This window comes from Eutrigla gurnardus (assembly GCF_963514095.1).
Source record: "Eutrigla gurnardus genome assembly, chromosome: 5".
NCBI lineage: Eukaryota > Metazoa > Chordata > Actinopteri > Perciformes > Triglidae > Eutrigla > Eutrigla gurnardus.
The window spans coordinates 24,858,594-24,874,114 of record NC_139919.1 but is presented as its reverse complement, the minus strand read 5'-3'; the positions used below and the strand labels follow the sequence as shown (position 1 = coordinate 24,874,114).

Genomic DNA, 15,521 nt, shown 5'->3' with positions numbered 1-15,521 from the left:
GGGGGGTGGGGGGGGAGAGACTTGAGGTTGATATACGGGGGCCGAAGACCAGTTGCGCATATCATCAGTGGACCAGCTGCGGTGCAGGCAGCAGTATAGCCAACAAGTCCTTGAACGCATCCTTCCAGACATGGGTAAGAAACTCCAGCTACTTATTTAAGCTTTACGCGGACAGAATGCGTCAAAATCTGCAGTTTTTTTTTTATTATTTCACGTGATTGCACGGCTGAAACGTGCACGGGAAGTGTGAAAGGGCATCAGAAGTTATTAACTTTCTCTCTTTGTGTGTGAGTGTGTGTGTGAGTGTGTGTCAGTTTAGAGGTCGGTTTCCGCCGGCTGATGCTCCACTGATATTATGAGATTTATTTCATGCTTGAGATGGCAAGGCTACTTTCAGAGGAGGCTTGTCGCATTTGCTTTCGCTCGTAATCTTTCTCAATTTTTAAAAGAGCCGAATTTGGTCTCGTCTTTTGCATTTTTTTTTTAAAAACCAGAACGAGGCCTGTGTTTTCATTCCGAGTCCCACTCGAAAGAGAGAGAGAGTGGGCAGCTCTTACAGAGGGGCTCCAGCTCTTTGTTCGACCTGGTAATATCATGTGGGGCCAGTAACCTGTTGTTAGACTTGTCCCAACTGCTTGCTTTATGCAGCTACACGTACCCCTGATGTGTGACCTTTAATTTAAATATTTGTCTGTTTTTAAATTGCTGGTTTCCTCCCAGTCTACCAGTACAGCTCCCTCATCCGTGCCACTGTAAAGTGATGCCTTCTGAATGACGGTGGTCACAGTTTGCCGTCTCCGCAAGCAGACTCAGCCATGTAGAAGAGTTCGGTTAAAGAGCCATCTATTTGCCCCTCCTGCCATCTGTGTTTGCTGTAATGGTACCAACCGCAGTCTGTCTGCCTCCATTGTGCCCGTCTGTGTGGATGCAAGCGAGTAATGGCACACATGCACACAGTATAGCAATTGTTTGTTGTGCTGTATTTCCCCCCCCCATCCTCTTCCAGCGCAGACATCGCCCCACTATCACTTTCTTGTTCCCGTGTCTCCCCAGTAGGAAGTCTGCGAGTGTGTGTGTGTGTCAAGCATAGAGGTGCCTCTGGCCTTTTGTTTGCTTGACATTGGTGGCCCTTGTACACCCATGATGCTGTGGGACAAAGACTGTTGTCTCTGCAGTCACAAAAGCAGCCTCTCTCTCTCTCTCTTCTTTCACTTTGTCTCTCCTCTCAGTCCCCCCCCCCACCCACCCTTTTTCTCACACTCTCCACGCTGGGCGGTGAATGGAGTCAGGGTGCGAGATGGGGTCAGAGCAGACACATCCCCGTGCCCTTGGCCCTCTGGCATCCATTCAAGCAGCACTATTAGGGAGACTGCACAGCTTTACCAAAGGGAATGAAAGTGTTAACAGCTGGAGCTCACTCCGTAATGTCAAAGGAACATGACTCCCAAGATTTAAAAATGAAATCCTGCTTACCTGTGATTGCGATCTAGGTATGCGGATAGTTTCGGTTTTGTGAGATCTAATCTCCAGAGATGTCTGCCTCCACTCCAGTTCCTCCTTTCTCCGGATAAGCCAACTCTTTTGTTTTTCTTTTCTACCAAAGAGACGGTCACTATGGAAACAGCGAGCTCTGTGAATCATCCAGCATAACAATACAAAAAAAAAAAAAAAGACTAAATAATTGATTTGTGGAGCAACGGGAAAATTAATCGCCAACCATTTTGATAATCGATTTATATCATTCATTATCAACCATCTCTTTGGGTATTTTCCGGGAAACTGTGGGAGACATTTAATCACTATTTGTTTTTCACATTTTAGAATAATAAAGATTAAGCAATAATGAAACTGATTTGGTTGCAAACCTAATTTCAAGTGGCAATACGATTCCCCTAGAAGGATATCCCAAGACAAGCAAAACTCACCTTTAAAAAAAAAAAAAAAAAAAAAAAATTATTTGGGTGAAATGACCCTTTTTACAGGTTTCAGCATAGCTCCATATTAACTGAGTTGAAAGAGTTTTATAAAAAAGCGTATTCCTTTTTCACAAGAAAGCACCTCGGCTACATCATATTGCATCAGCTAATTATGTGCCCCGACTTTCTTGGTGCTGCCTCTTGACTGACAGGTTGCTATGACTGCTGTATGCGCTGTTTGGGCGGGGTGCCGTACTGCTCCCTGGTCGCCACGCTGCTGTGTTTCTCCGGCATCGCCCTCTTCTGTGGTTGCGGGCACCAAGCACTCACGGAGACGGAGAGACTTATCGAGACCTACTTTGCCCGTAACCTTCAGGACTACATCACCCTTGCCTACATGTGAGTGGTACATTTGAAGCATTTCCATCATCAGAGAGACATCTCAACCTCGTCACAGGAGTTCTTGGGATGTATGGTTTAGGATCTCTTGTAACCCTGAATTTTCCCTCCTCCTCAGCATTCAATATTTCCAGTATGTCATCTACGGTTTGGCCTCCTTTTTCTTCCTCTACTGCATCGTTCTGTTGGCTGAGGGCTTCTACACCACGAGCGCTGCCAAGCAAACCTTTGGAGAGTTCAGGAGCACCATGTGTGGCCGCTGCCTTAGCTCCTCGGTGAGAGGGCCCATAGTGGGACAAGTAAAAAGGGATTGGATGGGATTAATACACGTATCACTCCCTGGTGGGTGCTGAGCCGAAAATCTTAAGGCTGCTAAAAACCTTTGGGGACACGCAAAGATAAGCATACAGTGTGTTTAAGCGGTTTGGGTGGAGGGGGTCTGAGTGGTTGGACTAAGAGCAAGAGAACAGAGTGAGATAATAAGAAAAAAAGCTAATCATAAAAAGTAAATGTGGTCACTGAGTGAGTCACTGCTCATAAAAGCACTTAGAATTTTTGCGTTTATTATTATCAGGATGCAGCCTGATGCTCATTATTCTGCTTCCTCCAACAGTTTATAGTGATGACATATGTCCTGGCCGTGCTGTGGCTGCTGGTGTTCGCCTTCTCGGCCCTGCCCGTCTACTTCTTCTACAACATGGACGCCACCTGCCACACCATCGATGTTCTGACCGAGACCCCGGCGAGTATCAACCAGCTCTGCGTTGATGCGAGGCAATATGGTAACAAGACACGTTTTTAATGACACCCGCTTCTCACGCTAGTTGTATCAACAAATATCCCATGAAAAGACCAAAACCAACATGGAACCATTCCTACTAATATCCCATGTCGCCAAAACATATTCCCCTATGCCATAGTCCTCCATTGTTGTCCAAAAACTATCAACAACAAGCTGTCAACAGGCACAGATGCTAAACGCTAACGCCGGCACGCTAACGCCAGCACGCTAACGCCGGCACGCTAACGCCAGCACGCTAACGCCAGCACGCTGTGACATTGCCAACATGCAAGTACGATGTTAACCATGTGCGCCATCTTGGTTTCAGTGTGTTAGCATGCTAATAATTAGCAGTAAACACAAAGTACAGCTGAGGCTGATGGGAATTATCCTTAGTTTTGCAGGTATTTAGTTCAACTTGGATCAGGATATTGGTAAAATTTTCGAATTTTAATGTGCCAAATTTCATGGCAATCCATCCAATAGACATTTCAGCAAAAAGAACATGAAAACTCAGGGGATCACTTAAGTAATTATGGATTCATGTTCTGGGCACCGTGAATGTTTGTTAATAAGAATTTCAGAAACCCAGCCAATAGTCGGGACTGAAGTGGGAGGCAGACTGACACAGTGCCATCTCTAGAGCCCTGGACTGTGACTAACAACATCTGCCACAATGAGCCACAATGTTGCACTGGGTGACATGTTAATTCATTACCATGAACATCAGGCTCTGTACTTTTTGAGTTGAGGGTGTAAATATTCACCAGCTCATGAATGCAGCTGAAAATCATCAACACAACAAATGCACCACTGTGCCCAAATGTTACAGCAGTTTTAAAATGAACTGTATTCACATTCTCAATAGTGAGTGCTACAGACAAGGTGGGGAAGTCAAACAAAAAACATTGTTGGTTTTGGTCTTTTTGTGCGATTTGTGGACAATATATCTAACGATATAATACATTTGATTGTCTCTGTACTTCAGGGCTCCTGCCATGGAATGCAGTGCCGGGGAAAGCTTGTGGCATGACTCTGTCCACAGTTTGCAGGACCAGAGAGGTGAGAACCAGGAAACAAATCAAAGCCCTGCACTCATGTTCTACATCCTCACTAATGTAAATCTCCTACCTCCTATCAGTACCGAATGACCTATGACCTCTACATCGCTGCCTTCGCCGGCGCAGGCATCACTCTCTTGGCTCTGGTGAGTGATTATGCTTCAGACGGAGCCAATTTGGCTGTGCCTCCACGATGGGGCACAATAGAGTTATGGCTCATGTGACTCAGTGACGCTCAAAGTGTAGGCGGTGAGGCATCTCAGACCTCCATGACTGATGACTTCTGTACTATTGCTCTCTGTTCCTCTTTCTCAGCTGACACAAACATCATAATAGTGCAGTAATGTCTGGTGGTTTTCCCGCCAGGCAAATGGTGCGCCCATTATAGTCGCATGCTCCATTACGGAAGCTGTTATATGGATGGTATCGGTTATCAAATCAATGTCATTAGCCTCTAATCTTTTCTCTTTTTTTTTTTTTGTTGTTTGTTATTTCTAAAGTTTCTGGATGTTTCTTCTTTTCACTTGTGTTCTGACACTTCGTGTCTCTGCTTGTCCTTCCATAGCTGACCTATACTGTGTCAACCACCTATAACTTTGCGGTTCTTCGGTATCTGGGGAGAAAGGGCATAGGTGCACGGTGTTAGGCTCGCCAGCTTCCTGTCTGCTCTATCACTACTTCGCCACCAACGTGGGGACGGCAACTCTTCTCTCCCTCCACATCATCTACACACAACCACTTGTGGTTACGGACTCTTTAAAATGTTGTCTTTATACTTTTTGTTTTCTCTTGAGATGTTTTGTTTCTCCTTTTTTGTATTTTTTTTATGTGTGAAGTTTGTCTGCTGCTCTTACATGCAGTCTTATTTCAGTATTTCCTATATGTCACCAAAATATCTGTAAATTATTGCTCTTGTTGCTTGCTGAGGTTGGTGTTTCTAAAAATGAATTTCAGCTTCCCATCGCAGTCAAAATCCACATAACGAACCACTAATAACAAATAAATTAACATGTGTAAGAAAATAACCATCAATTTGCAAAAAAAACATGTGCTGCTTGAATGCAGCTGTTGCAGAGAATAGGGATTATAGGTTACCATGGCTACCATCCTTCACATCTGGTTGCTATGGTGGCAGACAAGCATGCATTTGCAGTCTCACGCTGACCTCTGGACTTTTCTCACGGGCCGGAGAGAAAAGCCTCAACAATGGAGTCACGGCCGTTTTTAAAAGCAAGCCAATAGGGAGCCAGTTGTGGGGGCCACCTGCGATACGAGTCTCCGCCAAGGGTTATATTACGTGTCAAGGGAGAGGGCCCTCCAGACAAAGCAGGGGTTAGAGCTCTCTAAAGCCTCTATGTAGTTCTTCTGGGACAACAACCACGCAAACACAAGGCCACGCACATGCCGCTGCGTGATCCTCGCCGCCCTCCGAATAATTGAAGCGATGGATTCAGAGTGAAGGAATTTTAGATGATTTTGAATAGTTTCTTTCCTACAAAGAGACACAAATGTTTAGTTCTGATCTAGAAAGGTCTGAAATTGTTTCTCATAATTTTGAGATGGCAAAAAAAGCACTAGGTGCTAACTTATCGAGTGACCTCGTATTATAAGCCTAAAACACATTGTTGAGGCGTGACCGCCCCCCGCTGTTAATGCATGACTGAGGTACTTTTTTTTTAGAGACAGCTCTGTTTTGTCTACAATTCTTTGGGAATTTTTGTTGTAGTTATTTTATAACCCATTTGTTTTACTTTACTGTAGCCGAGTTAACTACTTTTTTTTCATTACTAACAAAATCTTTTGCAGCATAATAAATAGATTATTCCATTTAGTGTAGCCCAGCTGTGAGTGGTGGATTTGTCAAATGGCAGCTGGCTGTTTGATTTTTTTTTTTTGTGTTGGTAAAATGTGATAATAAAAAGAATATTCTTTTGAAGTGTTTTGTGCGGAGTGCATTTGAAAAATGGTGTTTGTAGTCCGTGAGAGAGTGCTGTGTCTGCTGTGGTGTCACAGCGTTTAACTGGCGCTCCCTCCTCTTTGGCTTTCTGCCATATCTAGGGGCCAAGGTATGTTGTAAGGTGTTTTGTATCCTCTCCTCTTGTGTCCACAGGTGCACTGTTCCCTGCACTTGGCTGTGAACCAGGTGTACCTGAGGAAGCTGAAGCACAGGGTGAAAGAGGAGAGGAGAGGCTGCGACCTGTATGGGAGGTTGCAGAGGGACAGAGGGGGGACACTGTGCTCGCCATACCCTGCAAACATATCTGACATCTCCTGACAGCGCCTCTAGTTTTGCTGCAGGAGCTGCACGATGACCAACACAAGTCGTTATATATATATATATAATAATACCGTTTTGTGAAGCATACACCTAGATAGTATTTGGAAAATTGATTGCATCAGTATTTTGATGTTTGCATTAAAATATAGGCTGTCGTGCATTCATATCTAAAGTCGTAAAATTCAGTTAGGAGCCGTAACAGTATAATTTGCTTATTTCCTATAATGTTGGAAGGCTCTACTCTTTATTTATATTTACGAAAAGTCAGGCATTTAGTCTGAAATTTGAGTTTTACAGTATGCGGTGCATGCTTGATATCATTTTACTGAAGAGGAAATAAACAGTGTTGACTGTCTCTTGGGTTCCCACGCCTACGTGGTCATTCAATGACATTACATTTTTTTAAATATGCATGTTGGGGCCTAAATTCAAGAACTGCGTATTACTTGAGATCTTTCTGAGAAATGTAGTTCTAATTTTAACACTGCTGCTTATTACTGCAAATATCGGGGCTTATTCTTGAGGGCGAAACGACTGCTGAAAGATGGAAAGCCGAGGTTTACCGATTAATTCTACTGACCTATTTTAGTTTTAAAAATAGTCGGAGAGCTTTTGTTTTCAAACTTAAAAGTCATTTTTAAAAGGCATCCCCGCTTCAATGAATTCCACAGACGAGTTAGCGTCTCCATTTGGTATGTTGCATGTTTTATTTGTAGCCAAGCACTGGAGAGTAGTCACCGCATTGCCAGCATGTTGGCACAACCAGTCTTATCCTCCGTAGTGCAAAAAAGAGGAGGAAGGGAAGTAATCCATTTGATCAATACATATTCAAGACGAACAGTCTAAACTTTCACACAGCTTAAACCACACTCATGGGTTGAGCACTGAGGGTGAGACAGACATTCAGTGTAATTTTGTACATCATTATAAAATGAATGCCCTTTTTGCAATTTACATAAGCCATTAATGTGAACAGCCCAAAGAAATTACTTTTTTACATTCATAAATATTACTGCAACATAAAGAAAATAAAATAAGACAGGGTTCAGCGTCATGAGAGGAACATACTGTATGGTTATATGACACCAGCTTCTAAGTACCAACTGGTTCTCAGGTAAACACTGGAATAGGCTACATTGTCTGAACAGGATAAAACAAAAATGTAACTGTTAAGGTGAAAGAATTCTGTTTAATCCAGAAAACGTGAACACAGACAAATGATAAGCTGACCGCCTTCATTTCTGCTTTGAATGATGTAGGCTACCAGCCCAATGTAGTTAAAATGCCCTACTCAGTTCACAGTTAATACAGTTTGTCTCATACTGCTGTGAGTATTAGTACTCAACACATCGTTGGTAATCACACAAACAAAGTTATTTATTATAAGCCTACATTAAACCGAAGAACCATGTAATAAATATGACTACCTGACTGGATTTGGTTCACTTTCACAGTGAAGTTTGTGTACCGTTCACCATTAGTCTGCACACAAATTGAAATGTGATGCAAATTTTGACTTCAAAAAGGTAAATCTCAGGCAGAGAGAATACATAAGATTTCCAACAAAACAGAAAAAAAAACACAAAACACAACATCACGCATTATAATAAGAACCGCAGTGACTTTGTGCAGTCAAGAGATGAAGCATTCGATCTTATTTATGCAACATGTTAAGTTGTTTGCGTAGATAAAATACTATTCCAGCAGCAATCTAAATACTGATGAAAATTAAGATGTTAAACTTGAGTTTGAAGCATTGAATATCAGGATATTACTTTTAACCATACTGGCAATGCCCTCTGGCCAATAGCAGTAAAAACCAAAGGGAGCCCATATGTAAATACTTTAAAATCAAAGTACCAACCAAGTGAAAACAAGTAAACATTGCTGAGTTGTCAGAATACTCAGTTGTATGCTTCACTCAATGCTGTGTATGTATAAATAGACAGGAGGGGTGATGCACAATGCACATATCGGTAGTAATGGCCTTATCCTTGAGCTCAGGTTATATCCCATTCAGCGGAGAACTAGAATAACCAGACAGACAGCACAAGGTGTATGTAATGTGTCAGTAAAGCGCAGGAGACCTTCAGAATAGGCAAAGCTAAAGGACTGGAATGTTAAGGCCTGCCATGATATCAACAAGGCAGTCAAAGCATTTCAAGCATGGCAAAATTCAGAAGATTATTATTAATTCTGTTAATTATAACCTCCCCTCTACATCAGGTAAACAGACTTAAATCAACCCTTCAATCACAATATCCCACAATGTAAGAAAAAATAAACACGTGAGGATCGAAATGTGCTTCACAGAAAAAGAAACAGCAGTTTATCAACAACAGCAGCAAAAGCAGTAATGTTTTTGAACTTCAAGAGACACTGAACCTTAGTAAACAGACCCATGTACATAAATCATGGGGAAATAATCTGATAATGCCTGACTCGTACACTTGACATCTCCAGCTACACACAAGTGCGTGGTAATTCATATAATAGACAAACGGATATGGGCACCGCAAACGCTCATACCCAAATGCTCACAGTCGGTGCTGCCAAGCTTACAGTTCCCTCCCCACTGAAGTCAAACAAGGTCGTGCTGATTTTTGAAAGTAACAATCATTTAAGTTCCTCGTACCTAAAATCATCTTGGTCATCAGACTGTTCTCATGCATAGTTTCTCCCTGCATTTGAAACACTGTCACTTACGGACATTGTGTCCAGAAAAAACATTAGCTCTCCACTTCTGCTGAGAGGTCTGATAACAAGAAAATAAAATGTTAAATGTTAAATGTGTGTCAAAATCCCTATAAAAACCTAGGAAAATCAGCTTGTGGCTGGGCTGTTGAGCAGTTACAAGACCGACTGTGTGTTGCTGTGCTAAAGGTAGAGTGTGCTCTTCAAGAGAGGAATGTTGTATTCTCTTGTCCGTTGTTTTTAACTAATATAATTTATTCATTTTGTTTAAAATAAATGCTCTGTAAGCACTATTTGATATAGGTCCCACATAGGCAGACAAAGCTGAAGCATTTTTTTTGTGCAACGCTACTGAAAGCAAACAGTACAAATGATGAGTGTGCCTGTTACAGTGTAGCCGTACCATAGGCCCGTGCCTCGATTAGAGCAATAATTGAACAACCTTGACATCAGCTGAATCCTTGACACAGTCCTCCTCAGAGGAGCTGTATCTTATCCACGTTATCTTTTAGTGACATTGTACTCAGTACCTTGTACCTACAGTATGCGTACCATAAACAATATCTCAGAGGCTTTCAAAACTGCCATGGGCAAGTTTCAGACATAGAGATTAGGATTAGGTGGATTCACACCTGACCCATCAGCAACAAGACGTGCGGGAGGTTTTGCGGTTGCCATGGAGATCGATAGTACTACCCAGTAGCGCGTGGTCAATCTGGTCCTCAGCAGCCAGTACCTCCCTGACAGCTGCCTCGAACGCAGCTGTGACGTTAGTGTCATCCTTCGCACTGGTCTCGAAGTAAGGGCAGCAGCCGTTCTCTTCACACCAGGCCCGTGCTTCGTCCTCCCCAACCTCCCGCTGCTCCATGTCTATCTTATTGCCTAGCACCACAAAGGGGAACCGCTCTGGGTCTTTAACATCCGAGTAGTACATGAACTCTTTCTTCCAGCAGCAGAGGTTCTGGAAGCTCTGCAGATCGTTCACAGCAAATGTGAGCAGGCAGCAGTCGGCGCCTCGGTAGAAGGGCGTGCGCAGAGACTTGAAGCGCTCCTGGCCTGCTGTGTCCCAGATCTGAAGAGTGACCAGCCGCCCGTCTACCTCCAAGTCCCGGTTTAGGAACTCCACGCCGATGGTGTGAAAGGACTGGGAGTCGAAGCGGTCCGTGACGTAGCGGTTCATCAGGGAGGACTTGCCTACTCCACCGTCCCCCAGCAGGATCACCTTCAGGAGCAGGCTCTTTCCACTCATCATGTTTCCTCCCACCCAAGCAAGGCCTCCACACCAGGTGGCAGACCAGGGTCAATTTAACCTAGAAAGAGCAAGAAACGCAACAACAAAAAAATACTACAAAATCAAAGAAGAAACGCAAATCACTGCCAGGGAATAAAAACTGTAACATACTGAATCCTCAGAAAACACCCAAACAAGTCTGTGGGTTTGACTATGCTCGTGTTTCAGTGTAGATAACTATGGGGACATTAATGAAACTAATGAAAGGGAGATGATTAATATTTGACTAGTTTTAGGAGAGACAATGACGGGGGTGAATGACCGCCATGTCTTCCGGATGGTCTGGGCTGGATGACAAGGCTTGTTGTTTACTACATGACACACTCATACTGACCCAAGGTAACCTCCACGTTCTTGCAAGCCATAGCAGCATTTAAGATATTTACATTTAGTTCATTTGACAGATATTACTTTCATGACATATAACAGGTGTATAGGAAGTCCTGCACCACAGACGGGGCGAGTCTGACTCTGGGGAGGACTACTGCACCTGCGCGCAGACCACAAACACGTACCAGCTTGACTGGCGGCTAAAGCTTCGATCAACCTGCCTCGTCGAGCGGTGTCTGCGAAACTGCTCGCGAAAGTGCGGGAACAGGGAACCGAAAACAGGTAACGAGCCTTCTAAAAAAAAATGAGTAACCGCATAGCGGTTTAGCTTAGAGCTTCCCGGCCAACTGACAAGCTAGCCGGCTAGTCTGGTGGCTTGTTGACATTCTATCCTGGCCAGGCTAACCGTTAGCCTCAGCGCACGCGACTCAAAACTACATTTAAAAGCAACAAAAGAGCACGCGCCGCAGTGAGGTGACGTATCTACAACTGAATGCATCGGATATAAATATTTTAAATATATATTTTTTCACTCACCCTGTTCCCAATAGTTGATATTGCGCGGCGTGCCCTCCTCCCCTACATCTGACTGAGATTGAGTGTAGTGACGTGCGCGAGCCCATCGAGAGGCTGCACGTGCGCATACCCGCCCACACGAACCGAGGTCCTAAAGCCCGTAAAGTTCACTTCAAGGATAAATCATGTCAACAAGGTATCACTACTGTGAAGTGTGGTTACTGTGCAAAGTACACTTTGAGGTCCAAGTACTACACTTGAGTATTTCTCTGTTGTTATACGTCACTTCGCAGATTAAGATCAATTGCAAAATAAACATTGGATTGAACAAAATATAATGTATTAACATAATGTATAAACTACCCAACATTAATTCCACCTAAACTTAATACATAATTATATTGAATAACACTGATGATAACAATGATGATACTTTTTTTAAACCAGAGGCTTCTTACATTTACTTCTATGGATGTTACTCTACTCTAGCATAAATGTATTCTGGTATTTTATATTAGTATAGGAGATTATATTTGAATCATGTATTGTTTCTGTATGAAGTAGGCTATTTATTATGTATTTACTATAAGAATATTTTTGTTTAATGTGCATATTCTAGTGGAATGTGTTTTACACAATACACACTCCGGACTGTAGGTGGCGTGCGGTGTGCAGATTGGGTTATTTTGAGACCTCACGAAGAAGAAAAACAGAAACGTAGGAGAATCCGGCTGTGTTTATTCCCCCTGAACCGTTGGTTTACCAAGCTACACTTTGGTCATCAGCGCTCCTCTAAACAAGCTCACACGGGGAACAAGCTGTATGTCTTCGGCGTGAAGAACCGAGAAAGACGCTCCTTCATGTGTTTACTGAAGTGGTGATGGTAGGAAACCGTAGACATGTTTGTAGTCACTATTGCAACTGTCTGTTGAATTACTTGCATGAGAAAGTGGATTGTATCTGAGTTAAGTGTGTTTTCTGTTCTATTCGACCTTGCAGATGGCGGGTAGGGGCAGGCTGGTGCCCTGCGCGTGTCTGGGGCTGTTTGGCGTGCTGTGCTGGGTCTGGGTCTCCTTTGCCTCCTTTCCAGATGATCAACTCGCCCTGGAGGACTTGGATGCGGTGGACCGAGGAGCCTTTCAGCCCCAGAGTGCTTTGTCAGGGATGGAGTTTGCCTCCATCAGTTCGTACAGTGGACCTGGCAACAGTGACCATCGCAGCAACAAGGAGCTGCCCATTCTCCTCTGGTGGAGTGGTGGACTCTTCCCACATTTCCCTGGTGACTCTGAACGCATCGACTGTGCAACATCCTCCTGCCTGGCCACAAGCAACCGGAAGGTACCAGAGAGATGGATGGATGGAGATATATATATATATATATATATATATATATATATATATATATATATATATATATATATATATATATATATATATATATATATATATAAATGAAACTTAGACCAAGAGATATGCTTGCTTCCATTAATAATAATAATCCTCCAACGTTTTTATGGCTGCCAGTAATCTTGAGTTTGATCTTGAAAGGTCCAGCTGTACAAGCGGACGGCATCCATCATCTTTTATGGAACAGACTTTCGGGCGTATGAGGCGCCGCTCCCTCGCCTCCGCCACCAGACGTGGGCACTGTTCCACGAAGAGTCACCCATGAATAACTACATCCTGTCCCACGGACCGGGAGTCAGGCTGTTCAACTACACGGCCACGTTCCGCAGGGAGTCCGACTATCCCCTCACCCTGCAGTGGCTGCCCTCGTTGGAGTACTTGCTGGAGCCCGCGGTCGTGTCCCTGGAGGAGAAGAACCGGCTGAGGAGGGGGGGCCTGGCTCCCGTCCTCTACATGCAGTCCCACTGCGACGTGCCATCAGACAGGAACAGATATGTCCAGGAGCTCATGAAGTACATTCAGGTACTTTACACAGCAGCTATCTTTCAGGGCCATTTGGACAAAGATCCTTGCCGTCTCCAGTTTAGTATGCTGCACAGTGAGCTGCAATTTCCCAGAAATTAGAACCGAGGAGGAATTATAGTTCCACAATCCGTATATTTTATTTTAAGTGTGACTTGTTGATGTATTATTTGGTTCACGCTCATCCTCCCAACATTTGCTCTCAAAGAGCATCGTCTTTTCTTATTTTTTAATTGTCTTGTTAGGCCCTCTGCACCTGTTCTGCACAGATGTATGGACACATTTCTGCTCGCTGAGCACCGTTTTTCACCAGTCTCCTCAGTTATAAACCCTTCCATGGCCATTCTTTACGATAAACATGGACTGGATCCCACGCACTGAACATCTGTAGCTTGGCGTCTTCCTCGTTTCACTTAGTTAGTAGCTCAAATCCATTAATCCTCATGCGAGTGACTGCAGTAACGCCTCTGTAAGTGCTCTGAAAACGTATCCATCAGTGTGATGTTTGTAAATCCCCGTCAGGAATTAAAGAGTTTGAGTAAAATTAAAAATGTCTAATCAGGGTTTTATGAAAAATGTAGACCATTGAAACTGTGCCAGGATCACATTAAATTCTCCCAAAGGTTTCCTGAGTATGCCCTCCCATCTCTCTCTGTCTCACTCATTATTTTTCTCTCTGAAGGTGGACTCTTACGGGAAATGCTTGAACAACAAACCTCTGCCTGAACATCTGGAGGACACGGCCACGGCGACTGGCGAGGAGGCCAGCTTTATGAATTTTGTCGCACGCTACAAGTTCCACCTGGCGCTGGAGAACGCCCTGTGTCCAGATTACATGACGGAGAAGCTGTGGCGGCCTCTCCATCAGGGCTGCGTGCCCGTCTATCGAGGCTCCTCGCCGGTGGCCGACTGGATGCCCAACGACCACTCGGCCATCATCATAGATGACTTCCCCTCGCCGAAAGCTCTCGCCGACTTCCTCAAACGCCTCGACGAGAACGACGATGACTACGCTAAATATTTAGAGTTCAAGAACCCCAGCCGAGTGACCAACACTCGTTTGCTGGAGGGTCTGAGGACCCGGGAGTGGGGGGTCAACGACATGAGCAAACCCAACTACCTGAATGGATTTGAGTGTTACGTGTGCGACCAGGAGAACGCACGACTGGCGGCAGAACGAGCGTACAGGAAAGCGCCGAAGAAGAATCCACCTCCTCGGCCTAAAATGGCCAACAACTCTCACATGGGTTGCCCTCTGCCCGGCCCCGGGTACGGCGATGTCAAAGACTTACCTGCAGATGATGGGTGAGTTTGTCCAACAAGTATTCACCGTGCCAGGTGTGAAATGTGCTACTTTCTGTACTTTTAATGTGAATAACAGTGTCCCGAGGGGAGAGACATCAGTCTATTTTAATAGTCTAATTAAAATATCCTCCGTGATGAGCCTAATCTGTTCGTATATCTGTCGGCAGATGGCTGCAAATATGGCCTCAGGATTACTGGCAGAGTCTGGACCAAGCAGAGGGGCTGGAGTCTCTGATAAGACATAACGAGTCAGACCCTTCGCTGCTGTGGAAGCACATCCAAAACATCGCTGTGAGCAGAGCCAGAGGAAAACACTGACACGGGCCTCGGACCAAGCAGAGGATGCTGAAGCATGTCCAGGATTACAGAGGTGTCCCACATTACGCATCCCCCTCCGTTTTTAAATGAGGGAATGAAGCGGAATTACTTTTGCACCTGAGCCAAAAACTCCTTTAGCCTTATGAGCAATTTAGTTGTAGAATAATAGATTTTTGATATTGTGTTCAGCTGACACGATAGGTTCGTCCTTTATCCCAAGTCCAGTAATGGGAAAATAATGTTCTGTATGCTCATATTTCCCGAGTTGTTTTATCACTAGAAGTGAGGTGCCGTCGTTGCCCTTACACCGCCTTGCTTTGTTAACATTAACTGCATGCAGTGCAGTTGTTCCACAGAGGCGCATTCTCATGGGAGGCAGATTTTCATTGGACTGGGTGCAGAGCCAAGGGAGCGGTGGCTAACTGTGTGTGAAGACCATCAAGACAGTAGCCAATGGAGTGCATTCGCTTCTTTACAGTTCCTTAGCAGGTAGCTGATGGTTATAGGCTGAAGTGGCATTTATGTACACGGCTATGTTAAGTGACTATGCAAGGAAAATATTATTTCGCCACCGAGTGGAGAAAGGCAAATGTAAAGTGAAGCACAAGTCCCCGGCGGGAATTCATCACCGCTTTCGCAAAGTAGTCCCCAGGAGCTGCTCGTCTAATGAATTTCTTCTGCAGATACTTTATAATATTCTCCC

The 15,521-nt window shown here is 44.2% G+C and overlaps 3 protein-coding genes across 3 annotated transcripts; 2 read left to right on the top strand and 1 right to left on the bottom strand.

Annotated features, from left to right (window-relative positions):
- The first annotated feature begins 51 nt into the window (after positions 1 to 51).
- On the top strand, positions 52 to 6,485 carry plp1a (proteolipid protein 1a). The gene is made up of 7 exons (XM_084009818.1): positions 52 to 134; positions 2,129 to 2,315; positions 2,434 to 2,590; positions 2,929 to 3,097; positions 4,085 to 4,158; positions 4,238 to 4,303; positions 4,723 to 6,485. The coding sequence occupies exons 1-7, from the start codon at positions 131 to 133 to the stop codon at positions 4,801 to 4,803; spliced, it is 738 nt and encodes a 245-aa protein (XP_083865944.1). The 5' UTR covers positions 52 to 130; the 3' UTR covers positions 4,804 to 6,485.
- A 634-nt stretch (positions 6,486 to 7,119) lies between these two features.
- rab9b (RAB9B, member RAS oncogene family) lies at positions 7,120 to 11,368 on the bottom strand. Its single transcript, XM_084010224.1, has 2 exons — positions 11,288 to 11,368; positions 7,120 to 10,439 (listed from the first exon to the last, which is right to left on the bottom strand). The coding sequence occupies exon 2, from the start codon at positions 10,379 to 10,381 to the stop codon at positions 9,770 to 9,772; it is 612 nt and encodes a 203-aa protein (XP_083866350.1). The 5' UTR covers positions 10,382 to 10,439; positions 11,288 to 11,368; the 3' UTR covers positions 7,120 to 9,769.
- A 618-nt stretch (positions 11,369 to 11,986) lies between these two features.
- pofut4 (protein O-fucosyltransferase 4) lies at positions 11,987 to 15,488 on the top strand. Its single transcript, XM_084009268.1, has 5 exons — positions 11,987 to 12,149; positions 12,266 to 12,604; positions 12,815 to 13,195; positions 13,878 to 14,500; positions 14,668 to 15,488. Exons 1-5 carry the CDS (start codon positions 12,147 to 12,149, stop codon positions 14,816 to 14,818), a joined length of 1,497 nt encoding a protein of 498 aa, XP_083865394.1. The 5' UTR covers positions 11,987 to 12,146; the 3' UTR covers positions 14,819 to 15,488.
- The last annotated feature ends 33 nt before the right edge of the window (positions 15,489 to 15,521 follow it).

Bases quoted from the DNA above. Each gene is read 5' to 3' on its own strand.
- plp1a (XM_084009818.1), top strand. The intron at 4,159-4,237 runs GTGAGAACCAGG...ACCTCCTATCAG, and splicing joins CAGTTTGCAGGACCAGAGAG to TACCGAATGACCTATGACCT. The intron at 4,304-4,722 runs GTGAGTGATTAT...GTCCTTCCATAG, and splicing joins GCATCACTCTCTTGGCTCTG to CTGACCTATACTGTGTCAAC.
- pofut4 (XM_084009268.1), top strand. The intron at 13,196-13,877 runs GTACTTTACACA...TTCTCTCTGAAG, and splicing joins AGCTCATGAAGTACATTCAG to GTGGACTCTTACGGGAAATG. The intron at 14,501-14,667 runs GTGAGTTTGTCC...ATCTGTCGGCAG, and splicing joins GACTTACCTGCAGATGATGG to ATGGCTGCAAATATGGCCTC.
- rab9b (XM_084010224.1), bottom strand. From the start codon at position 10,381: ATGATGAGTGGAAAGAGCCTGCTCCTGAAGGTGATCCTGCTGGGGGAC.